This window comes from Cinclus cinclus, chromosome 1 (genome assembly GCF_963662255.1).
Source record: "Cinclus cinclus chromosome 1, bCinCin1.1, whole genome shotgun sequence".
Taxonomy (NCBI): Eukaryota; Metazoa; Chordata; class Aves; order Passeriformes; family Cinclidae; genus Cinclus; species Cinclus cinclus.
This window is the reverse complement of record NC_085046.1, coordinates 83,365,024-83,383,350: the sequence shown is the minus strand read 5'-3', so window position 1 is coordinate 83,383,350 and position 18,327 is coordinate 83,365,024. Positions and strand designations below refer to the sequence as shown.

Genomic DNA, 18,327 nt, shown 5'->3' with positions numbered 1-18,327 from the left:
AAAAAGATTAAGGATCTTAAGGATCTTTTGCTCCTGCAAAGGTTTTATGGCAAGACTGAGGGCTATTATTAACAGTGCTGAACCCACAGAGAAAAGGAGCTGACAGAGGAGTGAAACCAGATTCTGGACTGCAGTGCAGCATATTATTAGGAGAACTCTATATGCACCTTGTCAGTGCCTGTCCTGTTAGAAATTGAATTTAGGTGTGTAATTGATATACTTAAAAGCCTGCTAATGGTATTTTAATGCTTTAAACTATGTACTTGTTTTGCTTAGTGTTTTGCATGAAGTGCCTCATTTTATGCATATTAGGCTACATAAGACACCTGTGCAGCTATTTGCTTTTTCAGGGATTGCTTGAGATGACTCTTAATCATTCCTTCCAGGTTACAGTCATCTGAAAACTTAATGATTTGCATGCTAATAGCTTTGTCTAAATTCTTAAGAAACTAGCACCCCCAGGGACCAAGCCATACCGACTTGCACCGAATATATACCTCGACTTTCTTCTCTTTCTACTTTTCACCATCCTAAACAATTGCTGTTAGTTGCTGTAATTTACTCCCTACCTCTGTGGTGAGGGGCTGTCTTTTATGGCTCCTACATCCAGCCCCTAAGCTTTTACTTGGACAGCCACCTGACACCCTACAGCTTGGTACTTTAGATGAATGATAAAATTTAAAAGCCTTGTAATTCAGCCTCTCCCTCTTTATACTCCTACTTCTGTGGTTCCCCTGTGATTGTGCAAGAAGTATTTTTGATACGTCCTCTCCAAATAGGATAAGAATCTGGAGGATGGAATGAAATTTAAATTGCAGCTCTGTCGCAAGATCACTAAAAATAGCAGGAAAATTATTGTTGACTTTGTCCAAACAAAGCAAAGCTTAGATTGTTGAAAATGCATCAACTAGCTGACATACAGAGAAGGTGGTGTAACCTAGTGAAGATGGGTCTTAGTAGTAGTGTAGTAGCTGTTAAATGCAAAAATTGAGGGAAATTACCATAAAGAATTGAAAGGAAGAAACCTGTTTATGGGGTGATGTGGTTTTCTTCTTTATTTTTTTTTTTTTTTGACATATGTTCAAACCTTGAAATCCTCCTGAGCACATTCTAAGTGAAGGCTAAGCAGCTGTCACTATATAGCAAAGAGCCTACTGACTTTCAGTGGGAAATGTGGTCACTAAATAGAGCTCAGGTGTAGGGGCGTGAACAGAAACCTGTTTAATTCTGAGCATGTCTTTTGTTCACCGAGAGTGGAGGTTATCAGCATCCCAAAACAATTGCCATGTAAATGACATGTTCAGATCTCATTATGGTTATCAGGGCATGTTGTTGGTGGACAGAAATTGAGTGATGCTGTTTTCAAATTATATCCTCAAGAAGTGTGATATTTGTACAAAATAATTTATGGCATCTAAAAGAAAATGGTTGCAGCCGGTTGCAAGCTGCTTCTGATGGTTAATTTACCTAGAAAACATGGCAAAAGAATGGATATGGGAAAATACAGTGTGTTTAAGCTGCATAGCACTGTGTGTTTGCCAGCTCCATTGCTTGTCTCTACTTTTTGTCCCTGTCATGAAGGGTTTTGTGAGACAGAAAGTTTGCAGGCAGCAATGGTGTGTTTTGGCAGGCCAGCTGATAGAGCTGGAAAATGAGGGCACATTTTTGGCTGCACAAAGCTCTCTTTGGTCGGGAGTAGCTGTTCAGGCAGTGGCTATGCTGTAACCAGAAGCAGATATCGATGTGTGTGTTCATCAGCCCGCTGCACTCCTGATAGGGAGTGATGTAATGTGTGGCTGGGGAGTAATTGCAGTGTTCTGCAAGAGGAGTTCAGAGAGTGGTTAGTGCAAAGGGCTTGCAGAGTTCTCTTTGTCTTGCAGAGTAATTATGATTGTTAAGGAGGAATGATTGAGCACATGTTACTTATTTACAGTGAGGTAAGGTGGTGTATATAGAAAGGTTGGTGCCCTTTTTAGGGACTGATGTTCCTCCAGCCAGCCACACCACATCCTTGGCTGATTTACTTTGTACTCATTAAGGCAGAAGTTCATCTATCACACTGCAAGAGCAGGGATAGGTCTTTTTATATGAAAGTTGTTGGACTGCCTTTCAAAATACCATATCAAAAAAATATGGTAGGATTTTTAACAAGATACAATGATCACTTGTATAATGATGTCTTCCAGCACTGCAGCACTGTCTTGTTTTTTTTTCTTCTCAATTATTCGGTCTTGCAAAGTATTTATTACAGTGTTGGACAATCTAAACTTGATACATTACTATGCCAAACTGAGGTATTTGTAAGTGATGTGCTTTGGAAATGTATGGCAGTTTATCAGTAAGTGAAGTGGTGCTTCACATTAGCATTGTCATTATTAAAAATCCCACCAAATTCTAATTCAATACACACACATATACACACACAAACACACACACACATATACATAGTAAATACTGTAATATTTATTCTGTGTCCATAGCTTTTCACCATGAAAGACAAAACAAATGTCCATTGCTGGCTCTTACTAGTTGTGGCTTTCTACTCTAAAAGAAATATGTTATTTCTGCAACAATAATTTGCACTGTAAAAATGTAGTTAAATAATTATCTGATAGTTTTACTGAAACTTTCTTTGCTCTTGTTGCGTTTCCTTTGCCTGGGACTTCCAGCTGCGTTACGCTGCCTTTACTTCGTCTTTCAGATGACGACGTGGACCTGGAAGCTTTGGTGAACGACATGAATTCCTCGTTTGAAAGCTTATACTCTACGTGCAGCGTGCAGTCGGAAACCGCTCCGCTCCTTCAGAACGGCCAGCTGAGCCGCAGCCAGCTGCCCTCGCCGGGCCCCGGCACCCTGCAGCCCATGTCCCCCAGGCAGAAGGTGCAGCGCTCCCAACCCGTGCGCATCATGGCAGTCAGGTAGGGACAAGGCGCTCGCCTCCTATCCCAGAAGTTGTCGTGAGCTGGCTTCAAAAGAACTGTGTTTCTAAACAGGAGATACGCTTTGTTTATGAACTTAATAGTGCTAGACTGGGTTTTTGCATAGAAAAACGTACTAAGTAGGTGAAGGACATAATATTTCCATGTATTATCACCCTTCTTTTAGACAAGTCTTGATGTTTCTGCAGTAGCTGATTGGTAGAAGCATGTCATTTTTGCCAATTGACAGAAGCTATATCAATATTTGTTGGGGTTTTTTTTCCAAACTGTTAAAACCAGTGCTCTTGAGTCTGATATCTATTGGCAGCCTATAGGTTTTATTAAACATAACAGATCAGGTAGATAGATGAGGCTGTGCTCAACTGCTTTTAATATACAGAAAGTGCCTCTCTATGGAGGTTTCCTGAATGGTTTAAGACCAACAAACAAAAATGGAGCATGTCTTAGTTATTTATCTGTTCTTCCCAGAGCACTTTCAACTCACTCACTTGAGTGCACTGTGTAAGTCATTACCAAAATAAAGTGTTAAACTTGTCTCTTGTTGTAAGGCTGAGGACTGAAATTCAGGTTTCTAGTGGAAAACTCTTGATGGTGGTGGGAGAGTATATAGGTGATGTACCGGTTCTCAAAATCTTTTTAGGCAGCAGGAGGAAGGGAGCTCCTGTTAGCATGAGTAGGTAAATTAATTTCTTTCCTACTAGCTAACAGCTTCTTCTTTGAAGGAAGTGAAAAGTAATAATATAATACAAGAAAAATTCCAAGTGTGGAAGTGATGGCTTCTAACTGTTTACGCTGATGTATTGCTTATGGGAAGCTTTTCTATTTGAATGGGTGTGCAGTGCAACTAAGTCAGCTGATGGTGCCATCAGTTCTACAGGTATTTCATAGTTAACATCGAATGGGGCTTTACTAGAAAATGTATTCTCTGGAGTACTGTAACTGTTGATGTTTTGTAAATATCTCTGCCCAAACACTTAAATTATTTTTGGTATTTAAAAACTTAGCAACTTTTATTTTGAGAACACTCTGCCGTTTTGAAATCTGTACTTCCATGCACACCAGAACATCCTGTGTTTATCATCATCAAAGAAGGTTATGATGAAGCTTCTCTTCAGGGTTATCTGGACCCATCTTGTTTGCCACCAGAACAGGGTGATTGACTGTGGTCTCCGAGGAGCACAGGATTTTGTGTGTATCAGTTACGAAGTAAATGATCCACTGGCAACAGTACATGCACAGCAGAGCACAGCACAGAGAATTCCCAGCTTCAGGAAACCACACCTTTTTAATTATACTGAATCTGTGGCTCCACTTCTTATAGTGGAGGTCAGTCAAAAACTTGCATTACGGCACACTGTTGTATAGATATGACATGTCTAGTGGCCTGAAGAAATCTTACACTGTCATTTTACCCTGTACTACAGAGAACTGCACACATAGGGAGCACAAAAAATAAAAAAAGAACGAAGCAGGTCAAATAGTTGTTGGCATAGTTCATAGTTACAGTTGGAAGCTGCTATTTATTGCAACCCCCCAGATTTTAAGAGTCACTCATGGAACACCAAGGCAGCTAAACTGCAGGACAAAGTTACCCATGGAGCATATTTCACAGTAGTTAAATTTTGTCATCCTCCTGTACCATCTGGTACAGGCCAAGGCAGTGAGAGTACCCAAAGTGGGACGTGCTGCCAGGGACAAAGCCAGCAGTTGTCTCTCAGGCAGCTCTGCTAAGGAGGCTCTGCTTGCTGAAGGCATGCAGAAAAATGAGAGCAAACCGAGTTTTTAATGATTGCCTTTCAAATCCATGAGTTAGTTGATTTGGAAACTTTCATGATTGCCACTAGATGGTGCCTTCTGCTTAGGCATTGAAGGGCAGCCTGCTGCAGTCAGCTAGTGCATCTTCAGTGGTGATGCCCTGGCAGCAGGGAAACCAAAAGCCATCTGTGTAGTCGTGAATCGGTCTTACAGTTTTTCTGGTAGGTTTTAGTTTTTCTTTTGTTGGTGTGGGCACTGTAGGTGTACTATAATCTGGAACTTGAAACTCTGTTATATGTAGACTCATGAGGCATACTTAGGTGGATGCAAACTTGTCTGAACTGTAACTGTACAATGGGCATAAGGTGGGAGGGTGTAATTCCAGCTTATTGCTGAAGCTTTTGCTAAAGTCTTTGCATTTTCATTTCTCCAGGAAATGTCGACTTGCTTGGAGATAGAATCTGGTATTATAATGAGGTGACAATGTTGGTTTAAGTGTCAGCTTAGAGAATTTTACTGTGGGGTACATGTTTGTTTTCAAATCCACTTGGAATTTGGGTCTGACTGACTGCCATTGTTTTCTCCTCTTTCACATTGGTTTGGAAGAGCTTTACTGACTTTCTGGCACACACAGCTTAAGCTTGTAATCTAGTGCTTACAACAGTGAGTACAGACTGATATTCCTGTTTATTTTATTTGCACAGTTACCTCTGTTACTCACCCAAGTAATCAAATTATGAGCAACGAAACAAGCATAGATGCCTGACTGGTCATTTTTTACATGCAATTACCTACTCTGTGCTGGGAGTTGCTGTAACTGTATGGTAGTTACCTAGAAAAAGAGTGAGTTTGATTCCCTGTCTTTAGTGTCATTATTACAAATGCTGGGGCAGGAGAGCCAGGTCTAGTGATGCCAGTTTGCTCCTCTTAATTCATAGTGCTTCTGTGTTTATAGGCGTCTTCAAGAAGAAGAACAGCAATTCCGAACATCATCTTTGCCAGCCATCCCAAATCCCTTCCCAGAACTTTGTAGCCCTGCAAGCTCTCCAGTGCTGGCCCCTGGATCTTTACCTCAGAGTCAACCTGCTAGTAAGCATGTGAGTATGGGATGAAGCTTTGGGTCATCCATTTGCGTGCAGGCCAGCAATGGACTACTTCATTTTGAAGGCAGAAAGAAATCTTCCAGATAAGTGAAAACACCTGTAGACTTTGTCTGTGAGTAGGGCAGCACTGGCCGAGAGAGTATCTTCAAATAGGCTTCAGGCCATTTTTGGAAAGGTTTGTAAGAAAGAAGTGTAAAAATGAAGTAAGCCTCTTTCAGATAAATGCATGTTGTGAATGGAGCAGTAGTGCTTATATCTTCAAATTTTGTTATTCAACCTAAAATTTTACTAATTCTGAAGTCAAATGAATTAGCTTAGAATTGGATGATGATCTGTGCCTTTTATACTGCATATTCTAGGTGCCACAAAAACACTGAACAGCTGAATTCTTTAAAGACATGGTAGTGCTTTATTTGCTATTTTTCATGCAGCTGCTCAAAAAGGTGTTCTTAGAGCTTATAACTAGGCACAGCTCATTGTAACAGGTTTTAAAGGGAAGGTTGTCCCAGGGAAGGCTGGTGGAGTAATTTTCTGGATTCTTGGCCCAGTTAAGATAGCCCAGACTGAGTTCTCAAGTGGTCCACAGCAGTAACCTCAGCAACACAGCAGTTTTTCTTCTCTGTCCTACTCCAGTCTATAAGAAAGCATCATCTTGTTTTGTATCATTCCTCAAGCGCACTTCAAGACTAAAGCTGGGCTAAGAAACCTTTATTTTGTAAACTGTGCTGACCTGCATGGCAATGAAAGGATGGGTTACTCTGACTATTGGCTTACACCAATTCTGTCCTTGAGTACCCAAAATTTTGAGGAGTTCTGTGTCACTGCTGAATTAGTTTGTAATTAGCTCCTACATCATCTCTGAGAGATAAAGGGCTTGGGTGGACAGTTCAGCTACAAGCAGTAGACCCACGTGTGTGCCCTGGCGTGTTCTGTGTTGCGTTACAGCACCATAAACATCTGCCTCCTTTCCTGAGAGACACACTGCATCTCCACTGGTTTTACTGTATTTCTTACAGATACAAGACAGACAGGTAACCAAATCATGCCCTGGGGGAAAAAAAAATTGAGCCATCCCATTGGGAATTTATCACAGGGGTCTGTCAGTGACCCAGGTACTGGCTAAGCAGAGAGGTTTTTTTGCCAAGGCAGTGTTGATGTGACTCTGGGGAGATAAAACCAGGGGCAATTCCACCTCCTGGCACTTGCCAGCAGGACAGCAGCACAGCTGTCTTTCTGAAATAAACTTTAGTTTCTGATGAACCTGTGTTTACCTCTCCAAATATTCCCTGGATTCAGAGTTTCTTTGCCTTTTAGATGTATGTTTTACTAAAATTACCCAAGCCACCCTTAACTTGGCTCTGTAAAACCTTAAGGAACCCCAAATGATCTGTGAGTCAGTTTCTGATGGAATTTAGAAACCAGTGGTTTAACAGCAGATAAATATAAAAATAATCAGTCTTTTAATGTATGTAAGAAGATGGCTATAAAGGCAGAATAGAAGATCTTTTCTTTCCCCAAGTTTTACCTTCTAATTTAATTTAAAATTATTCTACTTTACTTTAAAGAGAAAATTTTGACAGATGTTTTGGAAGCCTAAAATGAAATAATTTATATTGTATAGACATGCTTGCTGCTGAATTTTTAAATCAAAGATAATCCATTATAGTGGTAAAACATTTTAAGATACAAGCTTAGGAGGTAAAGCTTGTTGGGCAATAATGGTTTCTTTTTTAGATGCAAATGCACTGTGTTTCAGGATATCAGCTCATTGGAGGCAGTTGAGAAACACTGGCTTGGGGTGAGGGAAGAATAGCCAAGTGTTCTTTTCCTTTCTAACAAAGTATTTTGCTCTCTTTAATGAAGGGTTAGAGAAACAAACTGAAAAAAAACCTTCTAGTTTTAAAGTATTAACAGTAAAGGTAAAAGAGAGTAGGTTTGGTTTCTTCATGAAGGAAGAAAACTGCCTCAGGTTTAAACATGGAATATCCCTGGGTAACAAAATAATCTCTCTGTTCAGCTTCCTTGTAATTTGTTTAACTCAGTTTTAGTTCCTGTCATGGGAGTCTGCTAAACATCAAGAGTAAAAAAATCATTAGTAGCTTAAGAAACGTTATACATTTTTCCAACTTCAACCCATTAAAAATGTAGAGTTTGGGAATTTGAGTAAATGATTTTAGGATATGCTCTGGCTGAGATAAATGTCTGTCAATACAATACAAGCTACTGTTTAATAAAACTAGTGATGAGCTTAGTTAAGGGACTGCAATAGCAAGTCTTAATGCCTGGCAGTTAGGGAAAATAAGTGGTGCTTTAAGGAAAATATAAATACAATGTTAAGTCCTAACCAAGGTAAAACATCAAGATGCTTAATTTCAGGTTCTCTGCTTGCAAATTATGAACACGGATTAAAATTGGAGATGGGAACGAGCCATTCTGTTTACATGGGATTTATGAGGTGCTAGTGAATTCCTTTGGTGCTTCTCAAGAATTTACAGGTAAATAAGCAAAGAGCAGTTCCAGCCAGCAGTGCTGCAGCTCTGATCACACAGGGCATCATGGCACACAGATGGTGTGGAGGAAGTGCTGCCTTTGATCAGCTCTATTTGTGGCACTTGAGAGGGTCTCAGGTTAATGTGGCTTTTAGGGATTTCAGAAAGAAGTGAGTGTCTTGTTTGCTGACCATGTGAAACAGGAGAGAGATCACTGGGAAACTGGAGGGTCTGATGACTTCATAAGAAAGGAAATGTTAGTATTGTTCCTCCTGGAACACCTCAGTGTTATTTCATAATTGTAAATACAACTCTGCAGTGATAAAATCTAGTAGTGGTTATGCAAGAGGAATTTGAAGATTCAGTCTTGTTAAACACAGAAGAGTTTCATGTCATATTGGCAAACCTTAGGCATAAAGAAATTCCAGCTCTATTCAAGTTTTACCAAAAGTTATATGTTTTCCCAGTATATTGTTCCCTATAGGAAAAGGATTCATGTGTGAATGAAAGAGTGAGTAAAGGAACTTTCAGGTCATAAAGTTTGAATTATATTTTTGGTTGAAAAAATTTATATTGTCTTGCCTCATACGCAAAATTTTATTCTGTAGCTGGAGCCTGAGATAGAAGCAACAAGAAATTTCTGAGTCTCTTTCTGATTTTTTTTGGTGCAGTTACTACTGCTTTTTCTTTAACAAGTAGTTCACAGCATTTCTTTATGCACTACTCTGCATTTATTTCATACTCTTGGCTCAGAAAAGAAAGGTAAAAACAGTAAAACAGTGAAAAATAACTGTAATAAACCTTTCATACTTTTTTGTGCTAAGTTTTTTTTTCTGTCTTCTCATGGTGACAAAGCATTTTCTTTATTGTACTCAAAAAATGCAACAATTTCATATTTTTGAAAATATTTCTGTGAAGTCTGTTAGGTAATGGTACTAATTTCACCAGAGCAGGAAGCAGTATTCCACCTCTAACTCTGCTGCCAGTCAGGCACTGAATATTGCTTTTAGAGATGATGGCTGTGTACTGCAGCAGCTCCCCAGAAGACAGCAGTGGGAAATAACAGGTCTTCAGTACTAGCACAAAACTAAAGCATGTGTAGGCAAATGAGACAGTCATTTAATGGGAGAACCAATCTGGGAGGCAAAACTTGAGTGTGTTAGGCTTATTGAAATAATTTAAGATTTGCTTGTTAGAGTTTTTGGGTTTTCTTTTCTTTTTTTTTTTTTTAAATTCTGGATAATCTTATTTACTTTAGAAAAAGACCTTAATCTTGTGGATAATTTTTTTCTGAGCATATGAAGCTTGTGAAACTGGCACATTATTTAGTAGTAAAAGACTTAGTAGAGAATTAACTGTGAACTTTGAGGTTAGATTTCAAAGTCTATCCTGCACTGAACAACATCCACAGTGGCAGCATCTGTGCTAGTAGGATTGTGTGACCAAACAAACTTGGTTATAGACATTCAAAAATTATTTGTAATTAAAGAGATACATGCCTCTTTGGAGTTCAGCAGTATGATCCTTTATTACAGGTCTGCAGGTGGAAATGACCTACTTTGAGCTTAGTTTTGCAGTGAAAAATGTTGCATGTCGTGTTGTTAATAGTGAACAGCACATGGGTCTGCAGGAACTGGCACAGCTGAAGTTTTAGTAAATGTGGCCAACCAGCTGGTGAACACCTGGATGAAAAGTACCAACTGGTTGTGCTGCTGAGTCAGTAGCTACTTCAGTTGCTGGTGTGGTGAGTGGGACAGCACAGATGTCTTGTGCTTGGGGAAACCATGATCCTTCAAGTGGTAGCTGACAAACAACTCCTAAATCCTTGAGTTGAGAGCAGAGTTGTCTGTGAGCATGGACAGGAGGCTGACAGGAGAGGAGCTCCCTGATCAGTGCATGCCCAAACACTCCCCTCTTCATCATGTGCCTGATTGTCCTCTGAGTGTCATCCATCTGCACATCACCGCAGAGCCCAAAACTTCAGCAGACCTCTGAGAGCACTCCCACTTTCCATGCTTAGGAAGGGCAGGAAAAGGCATGAGCAGGAAGGACATGGTCTGGGTGACACCAGGGGCATTGCAAGACCACTTGATATTTTTCTCTCCCTTTTCCTCACATCTTCGTATGTATACCTACATGCACACCTACAAACACAAAACCACCTCACGTCTGAGGAGGGGCAGTGGTTGCAGGCCAGGAGAAGGGGCAGCTGAAAGTTTTTAACACATTGTTTACTTAACAGGATAAATATGTTTTCCTAAGAAAAATGGAAACCAGAAAATTGCACCAAACCAAGACCAAACATTTGTCCAAAAGATTGCTAAAAACATCAGACGGCTACCTTAGTGCCAGTTGAAGTCCATCTTTGTGTTGCTGGTATAAACGAAGAGCTAGTTGGTAACTTAGGCTATAATTTCTGGTTGTGTACAAATATTTTGGAAAAAGCATGCAATAATTACATGTAGGTCACTGCAATGCCACAGGATATTAGGCTTAAGTATCTTGTGTGAGTCAATGAAGCTTTCAGCTGTAAAAATAGGGCAAATTTCTCACATCCCCCCTCTATACAGCCCAGGCAAACTTCCAAAAAGCAGTTTGATGTACCCAAATTATTTACTCTTTTCTAGCAAATTAAATTCACAAATGGCTATGAATTAATGTCATTCTTTTTTCTGGATTTAGTTACCCTTCAAGGGAACTTGTGTAAACAGACTTCTTAGTTTTTATTGTTCTAATTACACGTTATGATGCATATTTTTTTCTTTTTCTTCCCATAAAACTTTTATATTGGGTCTTTTGAAGATGAGGATGTTGATTTTCTAAAGAGAAGCTGTATAAAAATATTAACTTCTGTATAATGAAGGCATTATGTAGTAAATATTTTTCATGTGTCACAGCAAGTTTTGTACTTGATCCTTCAGTGGAAAAATCTTTAGCAACAAGATATTTTGAAAATAAATACTGACATCTAAGTGAGTCAGCAGGGAATTACTTTCTCTAAACGGGCCAAACCTATAGCTGGATATAATCTGGTCATTTCCTTAGGTCCAAGTCCAGGCATTTGCTTTGGCCCAACTTTAAAACATGGGTTTTCATGAGTATCTGCCATGACACATCATGTTGTTTCTCTCAAATCTTTCTTGATGAAAGTCTCTTATGCTACATAAATAAATCATACATAAATTGCTCTGCAGCATGTTTAACTCAGGTGCTTTTTTTAAAGGCAGTTGCAATTGTGTTTGGAAAAAAGTAGGGAAAGAGCAGGCCTCTGCTGCAGGGCTGTGATGTAACTGCAAGAAAGCAGGCCTTTGGGTGCCCCTCTGTCATTTGGAGAAATAACACTTTCCCAAACTAAATGAGCTTGATTTGATGCGCAGTGTCAGAAGGATGTTGCATTACTTGTCATGTTATGTCCTCTCTGGTGGAAACATGTTGTCCTGAAATCAGGGTGGGGGTGAGTTCACATCGTTCTGAAAGTCGCATTTACTCATTACTGAAGAAGAGAGTGATGAATGTCTTGTGGTCTGATGAGCCTTCTGGGCTAAGCTCAAGGCCAGCAGCCCTCGGTGCTGTTAGTTATGGTCACCAGGCGGGTCTGCAGCTCTCCAGCTGGAGCCCTGCATGTGCCCTGCTGGGGACTGGGATCAGCACAGAGACAAAGCTGCTGTTTCTCCTTCGTCATGCTTCTTACAGTGAGAAGCTTTGTGGTAGAAAGAAATGAGTCTCTTTGTTCTTGCTTTTTTGGGAAGTGCCAGAACAGTAGTTACAGTCCCAACATGAATTACTGGAAATATTAAGGGCATCTCATGATCAAACCCAAGACTTTATTTGTTGGGATTTTTTTTGTTTCTAATGACACAAGGCTGGCCCGGCTCCCTACCTGGAAGTGATGCTCTGGCTGTGGGGGTGTGCTGGGAGGATGGCTGTGTGCTCAGAACCAGCAGAGAACACACTGTGCATCACACAGGGCAGGGTGGAACTGACCTGGCCCAAGCCTGCCTTGCTCCCTGTGTGCTGGTACCCCCACTGGCTCTCCAGCCACACAGTAATTTTTGATGTTGTTTTAAAAAGCTCTTGCACAGTAATAACACTGAGTAGTCCATGGTATTTGCACCAGTAACTGCGTTAGTGTGTTCGTACTACGTTTTTGTGTGTGCATCTTAGATATGTGTGCCTTTGAACATTTTGTTGCACATTCCTCTTGCTATATTTTATTAATGGCAAAGTAAGAATATAATTTTGCTGTTCTGTGCTTTGATCAGGAATTGACAGAACTGAGGAGCGATCAGGTTGAGAAGGCAGTGAAAAATGGGAAAGCATAATATGAGAGGAATTGTAATTCTCTCTGTGCCTAGTGAGGCAGGCAACAATGGGTTTTGGTGTAAACATAAGTGCAATAGGGAATTAAATAAAACCCCAGAACTGTATTGAGTGACTGTAATTATAGCATAAACTAATGGTTAAGATGAATCAGAGAAGTCATAACTTTTTGCTGGTAGCCTTTAAGGATTCATTCAACCAAGTAGGAATAGCCACACTGAGTCTCTGTGACATCTGTGCTGTCTGGACTCTAGGTGTGAGTTCAGGTCAACTTTAGACATTTTGGATGGAAGCTTTTTGGGGCCTCTGCTATCCAGTGGGGCAGGTGAAAGAAAGCACCAGCTTATAGTTTAGAGCTTCTGCTGTGTGTATCCTATGTGACCGTGTGGCACCAGTTTGTTGCCAGCAGCTGGTAGGTGAGTTGACCTCGAGGTCCTTCCCAAGATGAGCTGTGGCAGCTCTTGCACAGCTGTGCTGGCACCTGCTGCTGAGCTGCTGGTGATCCCTGGTGGATGCTGTGGATGTATGGAGTGCAGGACTGGGAAGACACCCAAGTTTTTCCTTGCTTGTTGGCATCTACTTCTAGGGATGGAAGGCAAAGCCAGTGTTTAGTTTGTTCCTTTCCAATCCATCAGTTGTTGCTTAAGTGTGAGGAGGGATGCTGTTCATTCAGAGAAGGTAAAAGGCTTCTTTGGACTTGTTTTAATTTTCTGGACAATGCTCTGTGCCCACGATTGAAGTGGAAGTCTATTTGAAGTGTCCCTCTTCACTTAGGTACTGTTTGTGTGTGTGGATGCATGGGGCAGAAGGAACTTGGAGTTAGTTCATTATTTTGGTAGTGGGATGTTTTTGCATTGTGCCAGAGCTTGCAGATATGGTTTCGTTCCATTTCCTAAACAGAGGGAAGTGTCAGTTGGAATTTAATAGCATTTTTGTATTAGAAGAATACCACTGAATTAATTAAATCATTGTGGGATGAGTTTCAATTCTCTGTGCTCTTGATTTATAGCCTCCTATTGCTATCAAATTCTTATTATATTATTCTTCCTCCTAATAGGAGTGCAGATTTACTGTACTAAAAAGTAATTTTGTTTAATTAATGTAAGTACCTTCAATCTTTGCTTCATCCTGGTTGTAATCTGAACATCATTTACAAAATTTACATAAAAGTGAGTTTAATTTGGACTTGCTAAAGGACAAGTCATCATTGGTTCATGGAAGCTACATCTCATGTTTCTCCATTGTCATTGGAATTGTTCATTCTCTCCAGTAGTAGACCCTGCTGCTGCCAGGGTTACTGGAGCTGGTTTCTCCTGCTGAATTTCAGGAAGCAACAGAATTGGAAATACTATTGTGCTTCATACCTGGAGTGTTTGGGTTTCTTCTGGTGTTGCTGAGGGAGAAATGAATAGCACTTTGAAACAAAATGGATTGACTATCAGCTAGAAATTTGGATCCAAGATCCCACATTGAGCATGGGATGTTTCTGGGGAATGTGAATAAAGTAGCTTTGTCACACCAGACTTACATCTAGTGAGATTTCATTTACAGTAAAGAAAACACTGTTCAGTAAGTATTTATGGGAAAAGAGGATGAAAGTGGGAGAGACATTTAAAAGCTGCTTCTGTGTCTTACCAAACAGGTGCCACTTTATAACACCCAGGTCTTTTCAGATACCCCTTTCATCTGCCTAGATATCTTGTCTGGGCAGAGTGAGGAGCTGCTCTGTTTTTTGGGTTATTTAGAGATGGGCTATGAGGACACTGCTTCACCCTGCACACACACACACAAAGTTTACAGTGTGCCTTGTCCATCCAGACATTTCCTTACCATCCTTGCCAGAATAGGTAATAAGAATAGGAAACAGCCATTCATAAGGAGCAAAAAAAAAAAAACAAAAAAAAGGAAAAAAAAAAACCCCAAAAAACAAAACAAAAAAAATTGCTGAAAAAAGGAGGTGCAAAACATTAATGAGAGTATTCTCAGCTAAATAAGTGTCCCCATAGTAAAACACCTGGATTTAATTTTTCAGACAAGTTGCCCTTAGGCTTCTATGAGTCATTTAGAACATGTCCTTGCCTGCAAACTTTAAGATCATCTAATTACTCTGAAGTTACTCACTTGTCACATTGCTGCCAGCTACACTTATTTTCCTTATTGCTTACTAAAATCTACGCGAAGCAAGGCAACCACAGTGTTTCAAGAGCTTATAAATAGCTTTACAGATTTCTCAGCAATTCTCATTTACCAAGTACTCCGTTCTGCTGAGCAAGCTATAGATGGGATCTTTCATAAGCATCAGGTATCAGGTACCCAGTTTTAGCATTGAAAAATACCTGTTGTGCTTCAGTTTATGAATGCTTTTTACTAAGTTGTCACAAATTCCAGAGCAGTGTTATGTTTAAATGTTTGAAGTATATATATATATATATATGTATAAAAACATACACACACACACACGTACATCTATATGATTGTGTATAGGTGAAAATCAAAATATTTCTTTCAGTGCTGTCACCTTATAATGAATTGGACATGAATGGGACAGCTTGTAAAGAAATAGACATTAAATACATAAAGATCACCCTCCGCTTCATGAGGCAAAGAAAAGAAAGCTAATGTTACAGGAATAATGTTACAGGACTATTACATCTAGTCATACAAGTAAAACATTGTGTTTGATATTCTCAGTGTGATTTTCTGTGTTGTATGCTGGTTTGTTCTATGTATTTTTTTTCCCATGCCTGACCTTTGAATTTATTTTTTTTTAAACAAACTAGCTTGTTAAAGTTTTGTAAAGCTCTACAAGTGAGGCTGAGCCTTGGCTCTTGTTACAGCCTTGTCAAATGAGCATGCTCTAAAAGGCAGACTCATAATGCTTTGCTGAAAAATGCTCTTGCTGCACTTGAAGCTAATGTCATTCCATTTCCAGCATTTAAAAGGTCCTAAATATATTTGAGAACCTCTTTTCTTGTCTTCATGAGTGGTGCTGAGACTGGATTTTACTACTGAATATGGATCCAGTCGATGTTTTAGGTGAAAGTTTTGGTTTATGCTTTTGTTTTTCTTTGAGCATACTTACCCACCATGATTTGCATCCTAGTCTCTTGGGGATTTTGGTTTTATTTTTTGGCATTGAGTTGTTGGAGTTTCTTTGCACACATGGAAAAGGTAATCTAAATCCTGAGTCTTTCATCTTCTGCAGGGAGAGGCTGTCATTCCAAGGGAAGTGAAGTGCTTGTCAGCTGGGGGGGGCGTGAGAGCACCACATTCAGTCCAGGGATAAAGATTATCAATTTCTAGCCATTTGTACAGAGTAACACATTTTTCAGTATTTTCTAGGATATTAATAAGGAGAAAATCAGGAGACTGCCAGCTATATTTGTGCAAATGTACCTTCAGTATAATTTCCCTTTTCTCCCAGTGAACATTCAGTTCTGTGTTGCACTGCATGCAAGTTACAAATGAGCATTTGCTTACAGCCTAATTAAGCATAGCTTAGAGCTGTACTTAAGTGCAACACTTCAAGTAATACGGAGGAACTTTAAGCCTAGCTGGCTAACAAGAAAATAACTTTGTGCTCTGCCCAAGGTTGCGCTAGCTGCTGTGTCTGTAAGGTTTCATTGTGTCTTGCCCTCTGTGTCCATGAAATAGCATGGCAATCTTGGGCAATCTTCAGAGGTCACAGAGAAACCTTTTAGGATTTCAGTTATAGCAAGAAATCCTGCAAGAAGTGAGACAGCATGATGGAGTCTTTCAGTGAGTAGAGAAATTGACTGTGCAGCAGATGCTGGCTGTGGGTGTCTCCAGCAGCTCATTCATTGATGTCTGAATGGCTCTGAGGTGAAAGACTGCTGTGATGGTGTATAATCACTAAAATGAAAGAGTTGAATGAACTTCATTGGAAGCTTTCTATATGTTACTTTTATCCCTTAAATAATAAAATTACATAGTAGCTCTGATGATGGTGAAATAAATTTTACAGCACTGTAAACATGCATCAGTTTCTCTGCTTTGTCTCTTTCCCAAACTTTCTCCAGTGTGCAGCTGTAAAAGCTGTGATGTTTAACTTGTCTATCAAAATGCTCAAGGATTGTGTGCATGGAAAGGGCTTGTTTCATCCCTGTGCCAGAGGCCTGGAAGTGCTAATAGCCCTACATTCAAATACTAGCCATTAAGAAAGGGGAGACCCTAGTAAAATTCCAGCAAAAATAATATAAAAAGCTTGTATGGTGTCAGACATGATTCATAATGACTGCATTCTTTGAGTCTGCAGAAGTCTCTGCTTTCTGCGTAATTGAGTTCATCTCTACTACAGCTACATGTTTTCTGAACATAATAGGTGCAACTTGGTGGCAACATCTAGGTGTGAGGACTGATGGATTGTGGGGGAAATAATTTATTATCTTAATTTCTTTATTTTAAAATACATTAATGTAGGGAAGGAGAAAGTAATTCTTTTTCCTCTCAAATTGACCCAATATTTATATAAAATTTCAAACCATTAAGATCTGATTTCAAGAAATACATTAGAAATATTTGAAGAGAAGGTATTTAAAGTCTGACTGGATTGCTCAGATTGCTTGGTGTAGACTTGCAGTTAGTGCAGAACTCTGACCCTGAAATGGAAGGAGTTCTTCCATGATATTTTTGTACAAACCTAATTGTGTTGGTGCAAAACTTTTGCAAGGCAAATTTTCCTACAGTGACTTAACAGATCTTTTGGATGGTTGGTGAAGAGTACTTCTTTATGCTGGGCAATTCTGCTTTTGCACTACAACCATAAAGAAGTATTTTTGAAGGACATATTTGACTTTGTGTAACATGGTAGTAAATCAAGTTTGTAACTGTAGCTGAATTACCAGTATCTGGAATTAAATACCTATTTTGATTATTGATTGCATATTGAATTATAAAACATGTGCATTAATTTAAAACAAACTTGGAGGTCTTTATCTACAAAAGACAAGTAGTAGGAATGGCTGTGCTCTTCATATTATTTGCTGTGCAGTGGCATTGTTTTTTTTTTGTTGCTGGAAAATGTCACATAGACTAATGAACATATCCAGCATAGTTGTTTTGTCCACCTCCAAGGAGCCCTTTTTTGAATCTCAGCTTGGCAGAAGTGGAGATAAAAAAACTTTAACTTCAGAGGATGATACTGGGATTTCTTGGTGAAGGTAATCCACTTTTTTTGTGTTGGACTTCCTTACATGAGTGGTCAAATCAGAAGTTGGCTCAATCTCAGTGCATAGTCTCATAAAAGCTCTGTCAGCGATTTGGGTTTAATCACCCTTAGGTTGTCAGATCCTGGCTGTCAAATTCAGATATGATAGTCCCAGTCTTTTACTGTCTTTCTGTTCACAGACTTCTTCAGGTAGATGCTTGCTTCCTGTCAAAAACAACAGCAAGTTCTATTTTGGTAAGGTGTTGCATTCCATATTTTGCTTGATGAGTCTTATGGTCTGACCCAGGGACCTTGTTGTGTGCTATTCCTCCTCACTTCTTATTTGGGTTGCTTGTCTCCAGTTAATGGTGACATAGGGAAGTCCCTTTCAAGGGCTTTCATGCTGTCTTAGGGTAGCAAAGCTATAAAAGATGTGTTGCACAAGTGCCTCTTCTTCTTTCTGTTGACCCCAGTGGGAACACAAATGACTGGTGAAGACAGGATGTGCTTTGGCTAAGGTGGCTAGTGACAGCTGAAATGACTGCCAACTCTGT

The 18,327-nt window shown here is 39.7% G+C and overlaps 1 protein-coding gene across 2 annotated transcripts in view; it reads left to right on the top strand.

Moving 5' to 3' along the window:
- The window catches only part of GRB10 (growth factor receptor bound protein 10), a 102,690-nt gene that overhangs the window by 46,789 nt on the left and 37,574 nt on the right, over nt 1-18,327 (top strand). The window contains exons 3-4 of one of the 2 annotated variants that reach the window (XM_062500009.1): nt 2,702-2,918; nt 5,650-5,791. In XM_062500009.1, the coding sequence (XP_062355993.1) occupies nt 2,702-2,918; nt 5,650-5,791 (359 nt within the window). Of the gene's footprint in view, nt 1-2,701; nt 2,919-5,649; nt 5,792-18,327 lie in introns of those variants that run through there. The other variant, XM_062500018.1, reaches the window with a different exon arrangement.